Raw genomic sequence first — 19,496 nt, forward strand, 5'->3', positions numbered from 1 at the left:
ATAATTGGTAAATACGCAATCGCAAACGAGTCACGCAAAAAAAAAAAGACTCATTAAAGTATATAATTATACACCTATAAGTTTTATTGTATAATTATTTTACAATTTCACAATGTTCTTTTATAAAATATGTTTATTTATATTATATGAGGTGTTATTAAATAGGTTCTTTTTTAATGTAAATTGATTTTATTTAATTTAATTAAGTTTGACAAAAAAATTGATACTTTTTTCAAATGTAATTAATGAATATTAGTTACATTTACTATAAATTAATAAATTAATTATTAATTAATTATTAATTAATAGATAAATATCAATTATTAATCGATATAATTATTATTACGCGAATCTTATGATCAACGTGGAATGTTTATAAATTAATTAATTAAACTTCACATTATTGAGATTATTAATAATTAAATAAGAAATACAAACAATAAATTGTTTTCTATTATTATAAACATAATAAAGAATGAATAAAAAAGGGATAAACATATTTTAAAAAATGTTTTGAAAATTCGTGAAACAAATTGAAACATTAAATTTTTCTGAGGTGAAAAAAAATGAATTTATAAAATAAAAAAAGTGAATATTTTTTTTTAGTGAAATATTGTCAGTAACATGTGTAAAAGCAGATTCACCACAACGAAAGGGTTATCTACTTTTTGATTTCAAATGGCCAACCCTCAACACTGTGTTTGGGGTTATCGCAGCGACACTCATGCATTTTATATTATAATTATATATACAAAGATATTTTCGTCTTATAAAAAGGGGACATAAGTCTGGATACCATTCCAGTATTTCACTATGTCTCTTACAATTAAAATGATTGTCAATTGTTTTTTTAGTCGTGAATTATTTTTAACGGTTACCATCAGTTGCATTCAATTTTTATCAAGAAATTCCCTCATGGATTTTGGATAAATAATATATAATTATAATATTATAATAGTGTGAACAAAATTTTACATCGCGAAAATAAAATTAGGAAACAAAAATCAATGTCACTGATTTGAGATATTTTCGAGTTTTATTATAAAAATGTGTATTTTTTTAGATTTTATTCAGATTCTTGTTTTTTCTAAATCTAGGTTTTTCATTGTTATTTCGAATGCAGTCGCAGGTTTGTTGATTTTATTATGGATATTTTTTAAATAAAAAAAATAGTTAACATTATTTTTTAAATATTTTTATTTATTATTTGCTTTCTGTTAAAAAGCGGTTTTTTAAAAAAGTATTTTGCAATAATTGGGCTTTTTTATTAAAAAATAATATTTATTACTGTTATCTTTCGAATAACTTTGAAAAATAAATACAATTTTAAATTAGTCTCTGGAATAATAAAATAATTTAATAAAACAATATGTAAAATAAAATACTCGATAAAATGAATAATTAGAAGAAATATTAATACTTAAATTATAATTATTATTAAAATCTTTTAAATAATAAAAAAATATAATTCTTTTTTATAAATTAATTTCAAAAATAATTTTTCTACATTTGAATAACTTTAATAAAAAAAAATAGAATTGTAAATTTGGCAGAGTTCTTTGAACAATAAAGTAGTTTAATAAAACAATAAATCAAATATAATGAATAGTGTTGGAAGAAATATTAATATTTAAGGACATTTGAACCATTATGTCGTCACAATTATGAAAGCATTTGTTTTAATAATATTTAAATAATAAAAAAAATAATTCTATTTTTTGCGAAATTAATTTCAAAAGAAGAAATAATTTTTCTACATTTGAATAACTTTGATAAAAAAAAAATAGAATTGTAAATTAGGCAGAGTTCTTTGAATAATATAATAATTTAATAAAACTATAAGACTATAAAATTTAAATAATATAAAAATTATTCTAGTTTTTGCGAAATTAATTTCCAAAGAAGAAATAATTTTTCTACATTTGAATAACTTTGATAAAAAATCGAATTTTAAATTAGGCAGAGTTCTTTAATTTAATAAAGCAATAGATAAAATAAAAAATTGGAAGAACTATTAATATTTAAGTTAGATCTATTATTAATACTCTCTAAATAATAAAAAAATAATTCTAGTTTTTTTCGAAATTAATTTCGTCAGAAAACATAATTTAGCTATTCCACTTGAATAACTTTGATATATAAATAGAATTGTAAATTAGACAGAATTGTTTAGTTTAAGGAAGGAGTAAAAATAAAATAAATAAAATATAGATGAGAAGAAAATAAATAAAATAAAATAAATTGAATTAAATTAAAAAGTAGTAAATAAAAATAGGTCATGTAATAATAAATAAATAATAAAGTTTTAAGTAAAACAATTTGATTTCTAATTGAAATTTCTTTCAGCTGTGATAACTGAAGTTGGAAAATGAGGAAGAAAATTTTTTTTTTTCATAGACAGGAAGGAAAATGTAAAAATCAATATTCTCATTTGGAAGGAATTTTCAACGTATGAGTGCGAGTTTCCTTTTTATTAAAAAGGTAGGTAACGACTGATGGGAACACCTCAATTTTAAATTAATGTTCTCTTTGGTTGTTACCACCAGCTCATCACATGGTCCAGATGATCAACTTCCATTCAAGGCCAGAAAGAATCTTCTTCACCAAACGACGTCTTAATTAAATTTCACCTCAAGCGCAGAAAAACAATTCAAAGATGGAAAAAAATTATGAACAAAATTATGAAGATTTTAAGGTATTTATTTATATACGGTATACAAATTTATTATTTTTTTCTTTTCATAGATTATTTTAATTATATCAGAAAAATAATTTATTTTAATTATTATTTATTTATTTAACAGTCTTATAAAGTAAAAAAAAATTTTTTAAGTTGTATTATTGTATTGTATTTAATATATTATAGTGTATTATGTTATAATTCTAAATCATTTATCTTTCAATTATTTTCTAAAATTAATATACCTAGTTAGAAAAATTATTCTCCGTTAGGAATAATTTTTTATAATAATAATAATTAACACTCGATTAAAATAAAATTATAGTAAATAAAATAGAAAAAGAATAAAAAATTAATTAATTATAATTTAATAAAAGTACGGAAAATAATTAATTTAATGGATAAGGAGAATAAAAAGATTCAATGAAATATTTAAATATTAAAATTTAACATTTAATTTAATAAAAATATGTGTATAATTTATTATAAACAATTTTTCATGTAATTATATAGTTAATTAGATATATCTAAAATTTACTTTTCAATTTTTAATATATATGCGTTTCACATAATTAATTAATCTATAATTTTTTAATATATGAAAAATGAAGTAAAGAAATTTTTCTTTTAAAGTTTAATACTTGATTGCTTTGTATTATTTCGAAGATAATCGATGTAAGAAGATATGAGATCATCCATTTTATAGCCGAGTAATGTTTCGCAGAGAATTTTTTTACCCTTCATAAAATTTCCAATTGTCATGTGAAAATATGTATTGCCAGACGACCAATTTGATAATTCATTGAAATTATAAGTGGCGAGAATATCTTTCGTTCTTGGATCAATCACACTAATTCCATTTCGATTCACTGCTATTAATACTAATTCTGGAAAACTTGGTTCAGTCGTTTGTTTCACTTCAAAGAATGCCGATCCAAATGTTGGCCATTGATAAATGTGCTGGAGAAATTGTCGTTTCGCTTCAAGTTCCGTCATTCCTGATAGGAAAATAAAAAAAAATATTGTTTTTTCTTTTATTTGTTATTAATTTTTATTTTCTACTTTTGTTATTTATTTATCTTCATTAATTTTATTCATTTTCAGTTTTTATTTCTTTTTCTTATTATTACTAATTTAAATTACTATAACTAAATTACTAATTTACTAATTATTTACTAATTAGCGAATTCATTATTTAAGTGGATTGCAGCTACAAAATTAATGATTTTCTTTTTTCTTCTTTATTTATTCTCGAAAATTGAAAAATATATTTCAGATTGTCGTTTTAAATTAAATCAAGAAACTAAAATTATTAAATGGAAAGATTAATAAATTGCAAAAATTTTTATAATTACCAGTTTGTTGATTGTAAGAAGACACGATTTGTTTTTTCCAATCATTGGAGCTCATTAGATTAATTATATCAGGCGGAATGTACTCCTTAAGTTTGTGTCTGAAGAAGAGATAAATATTTTAAATTATTCGCAATTTTTTGCACAACTCGATTACTTTTATTAATAAAATGTTGAAAAATAAAAAATAATTTTAATTATCCGCAATACTAAATCTATTAGTTTTAATTTATTAATTTATTTCATATAATTATTAATTGAAATGAAGTAATTAATTTCATTTTATTAATTAAAAATAAATTTAAATGCGAATAAAGAATTTAATTAATTTTAATTTAATTAAAATTTTATTATTAATCGTAATTTTATTGTAAGTAAAATAAAAATTTTTCTATAATTTAATAAAATTTCTTTTTCTTAATTTAATTAAAATTTAATGTAATTTAATTGTTATAATAATTCTTACGGTATTTCCGTGAGTTCGGCTTTATTATCGCCGTATTTACTTCGATAAATTAAAGCGCCAAGTTTAATTGCATCGTGTTTGCTGCATTTATGATAGCCACGCAAAAGTTTCGGTAATTCCTGATGAAAATAAAATATAGAATCGGCATTCTCATCTCTACCAGGTACAGCATTTATCCACAATTTTTTCATGAAAAATATTTGATATTGCGCCTGTACAGTTCCAATATTTGGTCTCGATCTCTTCACCCATTCAACCAGTTCGTGAACAAAATCGAAGAAGAAATAATAAAGTGGCACTGAGAAAAATTTATCAGCAATTTTCACAAATAAACTAAATCCATCTGAACCTTTTAGTCGAAGACTCGATACAATATCTTCACAAACATCTGACGCCCTTGTTGATGAGTGGATCTGTTTTTTTGGTGGAGGAGTAATTAATAATTTTCAGTTAATTTTTTGGAAAAAGGATTTAAATTGATAAATTGATTATTAATATTAATTATTAATTATTAATTAACACTTTATAGTAATTAGTTAATAATTAACACTTCATAGTAATCAATTTGTATTATTATTAATAAATAGGTATTGTTAATTATTAATTAGTAATTAATTAACTACTAATTAACCACACCTAATAATTAGTGATAAACACTTTATAATAATCAATTTGTAATTATTATTTAATTAATAGATACTGTAAATGGTTAATTAGTAATTAAGTAATAATGACCACTAATTAACATACCTAATAATTATAATTAATAATTATTAATTAACACTTCACTATCTTCAATTTGTAATTATTATTAATTAATTAATACTTTTATAATAAAATTAATAATTATTGTTTAACTCTTGATAATAATTAATAATTATTAATCAAACATCTTATAATAATCATTATTAATTAACACTGATAATAATAACAATTTAATAATTATTTCTGATTAAAATAATTCTTTGCTAATTTAAAATCTGTTAATTGGAATAATAAATATTGAAGTGAGGAATAAAATTGGCAATTGTACCTCGATAGCTTCGTCGGAGTCGTCGGGAAAATAGACTTTGTGATAAATTTGCAAGCTTTTGAATCTAATTGCCTCCACTTCGAGTATGTAGGGTGGATACTTTCTGTTCCCAGTTTTCATGGTTCTGTCCAAACGATTCAAGCAATCAGCCGCTAAAATACTTGTTCTCGTTGTTAGAAATTGAACAATTTCCTTGTTCAAATTTGGATTACAGGTCATGACACCTGTTGCCAACCACAACAATTCCCAGCCACGTTCCTCACTTAATCGGATTCGATTTTCTGTTAATTGCCTCATAATTTGACAATAGACTTCATCGCGAAGGAGAGGCTGTAATTTTTAATTTTTTTTTTCTTTTCTTATTAATTATATTATTAATTGATACCTATACTGATAATTTAATTCTTTTTTGATCTCTTTTACTAATAAATAATAATATTAACTATAATAATAGTTCATTTATATTTCTTCTTCAATGTCTTCTAATAATTTTGATGATAATGATTGGACAATAAGACCAAAGAAATAGAATAGGGATGAATAGAAAAAAATAGAAATTAGAGTAAATTTGAGAAAATTGAAGAAAGTTGAGGAAAATTGAGGAAATTGAGGAAACTGAAGAAAGAAAAAAACAGAGGCAAGTTTGAGAAAGTTTGAGAGAATTGGAGAAAATAGAGAATTCGTAAAAAGTAAAGAAAAGTACAAAATTAAAAAATCGAAATTTCAGAAAATTGAAGAAATTGAAGAAATTTGAAGAAAATAAAAAATAGAGACAAAGAGCGAATTGAAAAAAAGAAAATAGAAAAAATATAAATTAGAATAAACTGAGGAAAATTGAGGAAAATAAAAATTGAAAAAATAGAAAGTAGAGAAAATTGAAAGAGTGAAAATTGAGGAAACTGAGGAAACTGAAGAAAGAAAAAAACAGATGCAAGTTTGAGGAAGGTTGAAAAAATTGGAGAAAATAGAGAAATCGTGAAAAGTAAAGAAAAGTACAAAATTAAAAAATCGAAATTTGAGAAAATTGAAGAAATTGAAGAAATTTGAAGAAAATAAAAAATAGAGACAAAGAGCGAATTGAAAAAATATAAATTAGAATAAACTGAGGAAAATTGAGGAAAATAAAAATTGAAAAAATAGAAAATAGAGAAAATTGAAAGAGTGAAAATTGAAGAAATTTGAAGAAAATTGAGGAAACTGAGGAAACTGAAGAAAGCAAAAAACAGATGCAACTTTGAGAAAGGTTGAGAAAATTGGAGAAAATAGAGAAATTGTAAAAAGTAAAGAAAAGTACAAAATTAAAAAATCGAAATTTTAGAAAATTGAAGAAATTGAAGAAATTTGAAGAAAATAAAAAATAGAGACAAAGAGCGAATTGAAAAAAAGAAAATAGAAAAAATATAAATTAGAATAAACTGAGGAAAATTAAGGAAAATAAAAAATGAAAAAACTAGAAAGTAAAGAAAATTGAAAGAGTGAAAATTGAAGAAAATTGAGGAAATTGAATAAAATAAAATTGGAAATACAAAAAAAGGAAAAAGTAAAAAATTGAGAAAATTGGAAAAATAGAAAATAGAAAATAGAGAAAATTGAAAAAATAGGAAATAAAAAAAAAAATTAGAAAACAGAAAAAATAAGTAAATAGAGAAAATAAATTCAATCATTTAAGTATACTAACATGTTCAAGTGCAGGTCGGAAAATTTGATCAGTGTATTCAGTTCCATTTTTCGGCCGATTACTTGGAAGATCGCCCATGTATTTCAAGATATTGGAAAATATATTAACAGCATGTTGTGCGAGATCATTTTGTTCGACGAGTTTTGTGAGTAGTGGCGCTTTTATTGGCTCCCTCGTATGTTTCCATAATGTTTCCGACGCCGTACGTTTCGCCGTCGAAATACTCGATCCACGGGAAATCGTCACATTTATTCCCGGACGAAAATGTTCAGCCGCATATTTTTTCAACGTGTGCTGAATTAATTTCGATTTCACTGCTTTCGCCTCGCGAATAGAATTCGTCTTGCCAGTGAAGTCTGCCTTAAATATTTCCTGAAAAAATAATTATTACAAAAAATATAATTATAGAAATTTTTTTCTCCTTCACTGTGCATTCGTATTAATATTATAACTAATTAATAAATTAATTAACTAAGTATTATTTCACTAATGATTAATTAACTAACTATATAATTAATCAATTAACTAAGTCGTATTATTTCACTACTGATTAATTAACCAACTATATCATTAATTAACTCCTAATTAAAAAGATAAGCGTATTTAGTTAACTATGTATTCTCTAATTAGTAATTAGATAACAATATTTAATTAACTACTGATTAATTAGTTAACTGTGATTAATTAACTACTATTTAATTAGTTTACTGCAATTAATTAACTACTACTTAATTAGCTAACCGTATTCTGACTAATTTATTAATTAGATAACAATATTTAATTAACTACTGATTAATTAACTACTAACTAATTAGTTAACTGCAATTAATTAACTGCTACTTATATAGCAAACCATATTTAATTAACTATATATTAATTATTAAGTTACTTTGAAAAAAGGTCAGTAAAGTCAGTAATTTGATTGAGAAAAGACGAAAAGTTGGTAAATTGTACGATATAATTTGGAGAATTTTAGAGAAATTACAAATGATTGTAGAAATTTAATTATTTTCCAAAGAAAATAAAAATTCTATGCAGAAATTTAATTGTGTTCAAAAATTTTCAAAATTCTCGTCAAAATTTCAATTATCTTTAGAAATAATTAAATTCCTCTCCGAAATTCAATTATTTTCAAAACATTTAATAAAATTCTTGGCAAAATTTCAATTATTTTCAAAAATTTTCCTCAATTCAATGATTTTTAATATCTTCTATTTTAATAAAAATTTCCAAAAGAATTCAATTATTTAAAAAAAAATTGAATAAAATTCTACGCAAACCTTTAATTATTTTCATAAAATAATAAAAACTTCACAGGAATTCAATTATTTACAAATTTCTTTAAAATTTCTTCGCAATCATTCAATTATTTTCATAAATAATAAAATTTTTATAAGAATTCAATTATTTTCGTAAATAATAAAATTCTTTTTAGGAATTCAATTATTTTCTTAAATATTAAAACTCATTGCAGAATTATTTCAATTATTTTTAATACAATTTTAATCAAATTCCCCCAAAAATGTAATGATTTTTAAATATTTTATTAAAATTCGTCAAAAGAATTCAATTATTTAAAAATTTGTTGATAAAATTCTTTTTGAGATTTCAATTTAAAGAAACATGCAATATTATTCAATAAATTGTTTTTTTGTATTAAAAAATAATTTAATTCTAGTAGAATTTTTTAATAAAAATTAATTTAATAATGGATTTCAGTTAAAATTCGAGGTAAAATTTGAATATAAAAATTAAAAAGTATCAGAACGTGAATTTTTAAAATTAATTGAATTTTGAAAAGGTTTCAAATTAAAATCTTTGAAAATTTCATATCATTGCTGAATTTCAATTATTTTTAACACAATTTTAATCGAATTCCTAGAAAAAAGTAATTAATCTCAAAAATTTTATTAAAATTTGTCAAGAGAATTCAATTATTTAAAAATGTTTTTGATCAAATTCTTTATGATAATTGAATTTTAAGAAAAATTCAATTATTCAATAAATTATTTCTTTTTGTATTAAAATAATTGAATTCTAGTAGAATTTTTTATTAAAAATTAATTTAAAAATGAATTTCAGTTGAAATTTTGTAATTAAATATTAAAAGCTCAATATAGCGCGAATTTTAAAAAATAATTGAGTTTTGAAAATTAAAAATTAATAAAAAAATAAAATTAAAAACATTAAAAATAATGCATTTATAGAAGAAATTTAATTGAAAACTCGAAAAAAAATTTCAATTTTGGCTACAGTTACAAATTATTGCGGAAATTCAATTATTTTCAAGAGTAATAATATTCTTCGCAAAAATGAAATATGGTTCAAAAATAATAAAATTTCAAAAGAATTCAATTATTTAAAAATTTGTTAATAAAATTCTTTATGGGAATTGAATTTTAAGAAACATTGATTTATTCAATAAATTATATATTATTGTATTTAAATAATTGAATTCTAGTAGAATTTTGTAATAAAAATTGATTTAAAAATGAATTTCAGTTGAAATTTTACATTATAATTGAATATTATAAGCAATATAGCGTGAATTTTTAGAAATAATTGAATTTTAATTAATTTTTTTGAAAATGTTTTCTAATATATATTTAAGTGAAGAATTTACGAATAATTGAAATTTCGTAAAATTGAATATTGTAAATAAATGGATTTGAAAATTGTTAAAGAACTTTTTCAAAAATTATTAAAAATAGTCGATTTACAGAAGAATTTTAGTTAAAAATTCTGAAAAATAATAATTTAATTGATAATGATTTTATCACTCCGCCAAAAAAACATGAAGAAATCGATCACTCCGACTCGAAGACTCGGAATCATCCATTTCTTTATGATTTATATTTATGGATTAAGTAATTAACTATAATTTACTGAACTATTGATTAATTAGTTAATTGTGATTAATTAATTAGTAATAATAATTAATTAACAATTAATTAATTAGTTTACAATGATAACTAATTAACAATTAATTTATTATTATAAATAGGTAATTAATTATAAAAATAATAATTCAACTAGCTAACGGATAATAAATTTATTAGTAGAGTTAATTTTCGGTTAATTTTTTCATGAAAACTATTTTTTCTTCTTTTCTTAATTTAAAACTCACAACAATTGTTGAAGTTGGTTTCGTCATTGTTGGAAGAACGTAGACGCAGTCTGATGGAAAATCGCCTTTGACACCTGATTTTTCGCCGTAGCCCCAAACTGAATTCATTATTGTATATCCATTACAATCGCCAGCAAGTTTTATCAAATCACCTCGTTGCATTGGTAGAAATGATTCACCTTCACCTGCTGTATTTTTTTTATTATTGAAAATTGTTTTTTTTTAAATTTTTATATTTTATTTTATTACTATATTATTATTGGGAATAATTTAATTAATCCTATACCGTCATTATTCATGTAATCCTGAGTTGCGACAACATATAGTGATTTCTCCTTTAGACCGTCAATTAGAAAATTAATTAAAGTAGCAAGATCCTCAGCTTCCGAACTTAGAAATATGTATTCTTCTCGTTGTATTGTCGACAATATGAGATTGTGTATAAAAGCATTGTTCATTCTGAAAATTAATTAATCCAAAAACCAAACATTATTCATAATAATAATAAAAATAATACTAGAAATAAAATTATTATTAACTAAATAATTAATTAAAATATATATAAAAATAATAATGATTTATGATTAATAATTATTTAATTAAAATTAATTATTAATTAATAATAAAAGATATTAAATAATAATGAAGCGATTATTGTATTATTATTATTTAATTGCCAATACTGAAAATTTTAATATTTTAATTTTATTTGGAGAATAAAATACAGAAATTAAAAAAAATTATTAAATACTACAATTACTTTTGACAGGTGACTTCAGCAATTTCAGGAAAAGATAATTCCAAAAGAAGAGTTTCCTGACTATCAATGAGATAGACACCGGTCCAATTCACAGCAATAATAACATCATTTGTCGCTAATTTTGGTCCCGATATTTTGGAAACTTCATAGAATTTTGAAAAAAGAATTGGCCAAGTTATTTTCGAAAATGAGACAATATCTTCTTTCGCCTTCACAGGTGGTGCATTATCATTAACATTTATGTTCTGCGCATGAAAATTGAGTTAAATATAGAAATAAATCATTTTTTTTTAAATAGAAAAAAAAATTCAGTGTTAATTATTTTTCAACAACCAAAAGTCATTTTTTTTTAAATAGAAAAAAAAATTTTTCAGTGTCAATTTTTTTTCTTTGTTTTAGTGGAACATTTTATCGAGCATATATATATAAATCACACAGTACCTTCTGAAAAGCTTTGGCCACCAGTTGCTCCCATTTTGGGAGAACATTTTCAGAGACCCCATGGAGCAAGTGTTTAGGAATAGAAAGAGGTAGCGCGCTCCTCAAATTCGCAGGAGTCAAATTATTCTGGTGGTCCACGTACAATTGGTGTGCCACTATCATTGCTATATCGTTTTCCTGCGTTTTGTTATTAATTTTATTATTACAATAATAATATTGATAATATTGAAAATATTGAATTAAAAATTTTTTTCTTTTTAAGAATAAACATTAATTTTTGAATGATTACAGATTGAAAATTTAAAGAAGTCACTTATTAAGTACATAATATTAAATATTCTTGTTCAAATAATTTTACATCCGTTATTATAAATATTTTGTCAGATTGATCTAAAAAATTTTATCTTGTAAAATTGATCTGACAAAATTATATAAATATTCTTGTTTATTATTATTCAAAAATTTTAATAAAATTTTTCTCAAGAATTTCATTATTCTCATAAATAATAATAATTATTATTACAATAAATTCAATTCGATTATTTTCAAGAATTTTAATATAAATTCGATTATTATTTTAGACAATTTTGATAAAAAAAATTCCTTCAAAAAATTCTATTATTTTCAAAAGTTTAGATAAAATTCTTTTAAAAAATTCTATTATTTTTAGAAATTGTAAATCCTCCGGAATAATAAAATATTCTTCAAAGGAATTCAATTATTTTCAATGCAATTTTAATAAAATTTCTCGAAAGAATACAATTATTTTAAAAAATATTATTTAAATTCAATTATTTTCAAGAGTTTTAATAAAAATTCAATTATTTTCTAAAATTTTAATAAATCCTTTGAAAAAATTCAATTGTTTTTATAAATAGTAAAATTCATCACAAAAATAAAATTATTTTTCATAAATAATAAAATTCTTCTGAAAAATTCAATTAGTTTCTATACAATTTTAATAGAATTTGTAAGAAAAAATTCAATTATATTCAAGATAATTTTAATAAAATTTCTCTAAAGAATAACATTATTTTTAAAAATATTAATTAAATTCGATTATTTTCAAAGATTTTAATATGAATTCAATTATTATTTTAGACAATTTTAATAAAATTCTTTTAAAAAAATCATTATTTTCAAAATTTTTAATAAAATTCCTTCAAAAAATTCTATTATTTTCAAAAATTTAAATAAAATTCTTTTAAACAATTCAATTATTTTGAGGAATTGTAAATCCTTCGCAATAATAAAATTCTTCAAAAGAATTCAATTATTTTCAAAACTATTTTAATAAAATTTCTCTAAAGAATACAATTATTATGTTAAAAAATATTATTTAAAATTTAAATTCAATTATTTTCAAGAGTTTTAATAAAAATTCAATTATTTTCAACAATTCTGTTAAATTTCTTCGAAAAAATTCAATTATTTTTATAAATTGTAATAAAATTTTTCTAAACAATTTAATTCTTCTCAAAATTTTTTAATAAAATTTTTTGTAAATTTCAATTATTATCAAAATTTTCAATTAAAATTATTTAAAAAATTGCATTATTTTTACGAAATTTAGTGAAATTTAAGAAAAAAAATGTAAAAAAAACTCTAATAAAATTGTTTAAAAGAATTTAATTTTATGTGAATAATTTTAAAATAATTTAATAGGAAAATTATTAATTACAATTAATAATAAACACAAATATTTTAACAATTCGAAAGAAATTCTTCATAAAATTCAATTACTTTCCAAATTTTTAGTAATCATTATTTAAAAAAACTCCATTATTTTCAAGAAAATTTAAATAAATTCTTCAAAACAATTCAATTATTTACAAGAATTTTAAAAAATATCTTGCCAAGAAATAAATTATTTTCAATACTATTTTAATTACATTTTCTCTAAAGAATTCAATTATTGTCAAATTTTTTCGATAAATACTTTGCAAGAATTCAATGATTTTCAATATATTAATTTAAAAATTGAAAACATTTATAAAGGAAAATTATTTTAAAAGTTAGAAAACAAAAAAGCAAACAGCAAAATTTTGGCAAATTATCATTTATCATTATTATCAAAATTTAATTGTGTTAATCGATTATTTACTTCAGAGATTATGATTAAGTATGATAAATAAAAATTTACACCACTTTCTTAGTTCAATTTTCAAAAAAATAAAAATTAAAAAAAGTGAAAACATTCCTAATTATTTAAAATTTCATTCTTATTTTCTCAATTATAAAAAAAGTAAAAAAATAAACGCCAATTAATTAAAATTTATTATTTATTATTAAGTAATAAAAACCTCAATAGAGTGGAATATTTAATTCACATTCCTGGAATATTCCATTGAAAAAATTTGGAATATTGGGAATATTCATTTAAAATAACCCATTAAAATTTTAGGAATATTAAAATATCCAACGTTTGGAATATTACCTTGGAATATAGTAGGAGTGTTTTATTGGAATATTACCTCTTAAATTTTTCAATATAACAGTAAGGAAAATAAAAAAATATTTTTACAAAATTCCAATGGAATATTCCAATTTCCAAAGGAATATTCCAAAAATCGGAAATTTTAATATTTTTGAAGTGTTGATGGAATATTCCATGTTATTGGGGAATATATCAATAATAATGAAATAAATCAATAAGTATATAATAATAATAAAAGTAATAATGAATAATAGAAATATAGAATAATACATTTATAAAAAAAATATTGAAATACAAATATTTTTGTAAAATGGGTAGAAATGAGGAAAAAGTGAAACAAAGAAAGAAATATCTCACATTGTTGCAGATATACTCTCCGTGCTTGACGCCTCGAATAATTTGATGATAGATAAGGTCAGTGGCGACCTTATCAAAAGTTGGGTCGTGCCAGGGGGCAAAGATCTCTTTTCTGAAGAACAATCTCCATCGGGCTGAGCGTTCAGAATGTCCCTGTTCCCTTGCATATTGTTCGCATTGGCAAATTGCATCCATCACATGATCCCTACATATATAGACGATTTTTAATAATTAAACATATGATATAATTCCTAAATAATAATCAATCATTACAAATAAAATTAATTTTTAGAATTATATAATAATAATACGGAAAGAAAATTTTACCTGGAATCAAGTGAAGATTTTTTTTTAGTATAAATAATTAATATTATCGAATGGGGTAAGTAAATAAATATAATATATACTTTAATCATATCATAATTATAAGTAATTAATTAAATGTTTAATTAGTTAATCTAATTAGTCCGATTTAAATAAAAAATATTTAATTAAATTCCAAGTATAATATCTTCCATCATTCAATAATACTATTAACTCAAAAGTTTCGAATTGCAACAAATTGATACAAAAATTGTGGATCAAATCAAAAATTGATCCGAATTTTTAGCATCAATTTTGATCCACTTTAGTATCAATTTGATACTTTCAAGGAAACTGTGGAAGGATTATAATTTTTTTCTTCAAATAAATAAAGATTTATTATTAAATAAAGATTTATTATTAAATAAAGATTTATTAATAAATCATTATTTTTGAAGAAAAAAATTATAATCTTTCCTCTAATGAAAATTTAAATATTAATTAAAGAAGGGAAAAATTTATAGAATTTATAATCTCTCTGGGAAAATAGTAATTCTAACTAACCGTCCGGCTCCGAGTGATAAGACCTTATCGTAAAGAGTAACAAAAAGAGAAAAACCAAATGTATCTTTCAGTGAAATATTATTTGCCAAACTGTTGACAATTTCTTGTGCAGTTGACGCCGAATCAGCCTCGACATTCCTTGAATTTCCATCCATAAACATCACCGTCAAAAGAATTGGTGTCTTATTTTTCGTCGCCTAAAATGCAACATCAATTTTTAAATACAAATTAATTTAATTAAAATTTTATTGAAATGTCTTTTATAAAAAAAATTTAACCCAAATACACCGCGAATGTTCTATTCACATTCCTGGAATATTCCATTGGAACATTGGTAATGTTTCTCTGGAATATTCCATCCATTCTTTAGAATCACTAAGATTAACAGTAATTTAATAAATTAATTAATTAACGTCAATTGTAATTGACGATAACATTGAATATTCCATTCATATTCCTGGAATTTTTATGTGAAATATTGAGAATATTCCTTTGATATTCCTTTAGAATATTTCATTTACTTTTTAGGAATATATTAAAATGCGGAAATTTTAATATTTGGAATATATTCTTTTGGAACAATATGTATAGGAATATTCAATTGGAATATTGTAACTGAAATATAGTACATAGGAATATTAATTTTTTAATTTTTAACGTTTTAAGTTCGAAATAAATTGAAAAGTTTATTTGATTGGAATGAAAACTGATTATTATATCATCAATAATTCCTCTAATTACAAGGAATATTAAAATTTCCGACCTTTGGAATATTTCTTTTTGGAGTATAATATTATGTACATCAAAATATTCTGGGAATTGGGAATATTTAATTGGATTTTTGTAATTAAACCTTTTTTATTCGAATCATCGATGACATGCTATAATTAATTTTCGCGTTATTAAAATAAATTCATTTTATTTTGAACTGAAAAATTTGAAAATTTAAAAAGTAATATTGCTACATTCTTTTTACAGTATTCCAATATAATATTCCGTTTAATCCTGATTTTCCAAAGGAACATTCCAAATGTTGAAAATATTCCTAAAAAATGTATAAAATATTCATTTGGAATATTCTTAATGTTCGAATAAAATATTTCAGGAATATGAGTGGAATATTCCTTGCTCTTCTAGATGACCATTTAAATTTACAACTTATTTCGTTCAAAAACGAATTGTTGATGAATTTATTTAAGTAGTGTAAAAACTTTGAATGTCCTACGAAATATTTCAATAATATTCCACAGAAATATTCTTTCTTTATGCCAACTGCAATATTCCTACATTATTCCAAATGTCGAATATTCTGGAAGATTATTTCCAATACGTACCAATAGAATATTCCAGAATTTTGAATGGAATATTCCTTGTTGTTGATATACTAATTATGTCAAAGAATATATTTTTACAAAGTTCCAATAGAATATTTCTACAATATTTTGATGGAATATTTCTATATTTAAAAGGAATATTCCAAACGTCTGACATTTTAATGTTCCTAAAATATGTGGAAGGACTTTGGAATTTTCACAACATTTCCAATGGAATATTCACGAAATGTGAATGAAATATTCCAGCCCTACTATTGGGGCGAATGCTTTTAAGAATATAAAAAACTGCTAGTTTGAATTTATATTCCCACTAGCATTTGAAGAGCATATTATAATTTATAATTAATAAAACGTGCCTGTAATTCGATCCAACTGGGAGGCTGCGTTCTGATGCCATTCCTGTAGGTTCGACTCAATCTTTTATCGCAATATGGCGCATATCCTGGCGGTCCAGTGCGAATGAATGCTCTCAAGTAATTTAGGAATTTCTCGGAGGGAGCAAAACAACCCACGCAGAGTGAAAGGAGGATCCATCCTCTCGCGTGAGAGGCCTTCGTTGGATTATTGATTAACTGCTTGACAATTTGGCAATAAATCTCGTCCTTGAGTTCGGGTCGCAGAATTCCATGACCAATGATGAAATGCAGCTTCTCTAAATTGGAACGACGTGTATTGAGCCAATTCTGATAATCTTGATCCACAAATTCATCATCTATTATTCCTGCGAAAAATTAATTTTTCTTTATTTAAGAAATAAAAATAAATATTAAATATTAAATATTTTCTTCATTAAAGAACGAATCAAAAATTTTTGATTCGTTTTTTGTCTCAATTTTGATGTCCGCAGAAAAACTGTGAAGGCAATATTGTCAATGTTGCTCTTCAAGTTATTAGATGCTGTGGGAGATGTTAATGATTTAATAATCATGATAATGATAATGTTTCTAATCATGACAATAATGATTTTTTTCTTGACTCCTTATTTCTTCATCCTCCATATATAATACCTCTTTTGATTTCCTCCTGGAATTTATCTTTCCTCTTCAATGTCATGCGAACGATGTGCTGAGATTTTTCCTGATTAATTAGATTCTCAAAATCTTTGGTGCGAGAGAATTTTTTCGAAAGTGTTTGAGAAACTGTCGCCATAACTGGAGTATTAACGGGAGCCTCTATCGGATTTCTGGGTTCGGGAATGTCACCCATGAACCTCAGAATCGTTATCCATAGAGCCTTTGCACACTGAAAATTTTTCTTTCGTAAATAAATAATAATACTTATTGTTAAGTTAATATCATATTAATAATTAATAATTAATAATAACTTAATCATTTTTAAAATAAAAAAAAGTGAAATATATACAATTAAAATCAATTTAATATTTAAGAAATAATTGATTTTAAGAAAAAATAATTCAAAATTGAGTAAATGATTGAATATTAAACAAATAATTAAATGTTAAGTGGCCATTTTGATAAAATAATTGAATAATTGAGTATGACATAAATAATTGAATATGTTAAGTGAACAATTATTTTGAGAAAATAATTGAATAATTGAATAAATAATTGAGTATTAAATGAATAATTGAATGTTAATTGATTAATTTTAAGGAAATAATTGACTATTAAGTAAATAATTGAATATAAAGCGAATAATATTCGAGAATATAAGTTAATAATTATACAATTAGTTAATAATTAGTTAACTATAAAAATAATTATTTTTAATTAATTCAAATTTAGAAAACAGTATAAATATCTATAAAAATTGAAATAAAAAATTAGATTTTCAATCTTACCAATTGATCCGAGGGATGCGACAAATCCAACAGCGAATGGACCAATGGCCTTCGTGAATATTGAGGTGGAATATTGCTGACAAAATACATTGCGGCAAATTTATGAAAATCATATAATGAAAAGTCTTCGTCAACTTCTTCCTCGTCAGGAATTTCGAGGAAATCTGATTGTTCAGGACTAGTGCTTTTGTCCTTTTGAGCCAAATCCTGCAAAAAAAAAATTATCTTTAATTCTGAAATTAAAGATCAATTAAATTAAGAAATTAATTTATTAATTAATTTAATAGTTAATTTATTGATTAAATTACTAATTAATTTTAAACAAATAATTTGAAAATCGGATAAAAATTAACTGACCGCGTACATATCGCCTGGCAGGTCCTTTGAAATTGACGTTTTCGGTTCACTTTCGAGAAATTCGAAGATCCTGTCAATGCTGGACTCTGATTCCCTCGAAGGTGCTTCTATCTCTTTTTTCTCATTTTCCTCCAGATGTAGTTTCAATTCTCTCATTCTCTGTTCAAAGTTCGCTGCCGCCACTTCCTTGTATTTTCTGTTTCCCTGTTTCTTCAACATTTTCTCCTCCTCTTTTCGAAGACTCTGAATCTCTTGAATTCTTCTCTGTTTCCACTATATAGGAAAATAAAAACCATTTCGATTTTTAATTATTTGCAATTCAAAAAAAAAAAAAAAATTTCAGCAATCGAGAAAAATCTCACCTGTGACTTTTCTTTACTATATTTCCGTACCAGGTAACCGCGACATACTGCCTAAAATTTTAATTCACATTAGTAATTTTACTAATAATAAATAAATAATAATTAAATGAAAAAAAATTAAATAGAAAATAATAAAGTTGAAATTATCGACAATAATAATAATTAAATGAAAATTCAATAAATTAATCAAACGAATAAATAAATAAAAATTAAATAAAATACAGTTGACTCTCGATAATAATTGAATCTCAAGGGACATAGAAAAAATTCCAATTATCAAGGGTTTTATTCATCGAATGTTTTAAGTATAAAAATTTTTTCAAAGGACCAAAAAACAAATTCAATTTATTCAAAGCATAATTATCGAGAGTTGACTGTATTATCTAATAATTAAATGAATAACAAGAAATAAAAAAGTACACAAAATATAATTCAATGAATGAA

General features: G+C 22.5%; 1 protein-coding gene and 1 long non-coding RNA gene across 4 annotated transcripts in view; one reads left to right on the forward strand and one right to left on the reverse strand.

Moving 5' to 3' along the window:
- The first annotated feature begins 797 nt into the window (after positions 1-797).
- LOC122498003 lies at positions 798-11,637 on the forward strand. Its single transcript, XR_006301188.1, has 5 exons — positions 798-1,129; positions 2,347-2,481; positions 2,547-2,695; positions 11,106-11,313; positions 11,496-11,637. It is a non-coding gene; the product is annotated as an uncharacterized LOC122498003 (long non-coding RNA).
- Positions 3,198-19,496, reverse strand: part of LOC122497989 (myosin-VIIa-like) — a 29,664-nt gene continuing 13,365 nt past the window's right edge. The window contains exons 13-28 of one of the 3 annotated variants that reach the window (XM_043605464.1): positions 19,053-19,103; positions 18,691-18,963; positions 18,334-18,540; positions 17,540-17,774; positions 16,889-17,253; positions 15,199-15,395; positions 14,332-14,536; positions 11,538-11,714; positions 11,097-11,341; positions 10,623-10,795; positions 10,337-10,521; positions 7,210-7,581; positions 5,532-5,861; positions 4,499-4,911; positions 4,036-4,133; positions 3,198-3,678 (exon numbers count right to left, since the gene is read on the reverse strand). In XM_043605464.1, coding sequence (XP_043461399.1) covers positions 3,308-3,678; positions 4,036-4,133; positions 4,499-4,911; positions 5,532-5,861; positions 7,210-7,581; positions 10,337-10,521; positions 10,623-10,795; positions 11,097-11,341; positions 11,538-11,714; positions 14,332-14,536; positions 15,199-15,395; positions 16,889-17,253; positions 17,540-17,774; positions 18,334-18,540; positions 18,691-18,963; positions 19,053-19,103 — 3,897 coding nt within the window. In that variant the 3' untranslated portion in view covers positions 3,198-3,307. Of the gene's footprint in view, positions 3,679-4,035; positions 4,134-4,498; positions 4,912-5,531; positions 5,862-7,079; positions 7,582-10,336; positions 10,525-10,622; positions 10,796-11,096; positions 11,342-11,537; positions 11,715-14,331; positions 14,537-15,198; positions 15,396-16,888; positions 17,254-17,539; positions 17,775-18,333; positions 18,541-18,690; positions 18,964-19,052; positions 19,104-19,496 lie in introns of those variants that run through there. The other 2 variants (XM_043605455.1, XM_043605473.1) reach the window with 2 other exon arrangements.

Source organism: Leptopilina heterotoma, unplaced genomic scaffold (genome assembly GCF_015476425.1).
Source record: "Leptopilina heterotoma isolate Lh14 unplaced genomic scaffold, ASM1547642v1 Lhet_10, whole genome shotgun sequence".
Lineage (NCBI taxonomy): Eukaryota > Metazoa > Arthropoda > Insecta > Hymenoptera > Figitidae > Leptopilina > Leptopilina heterotoma.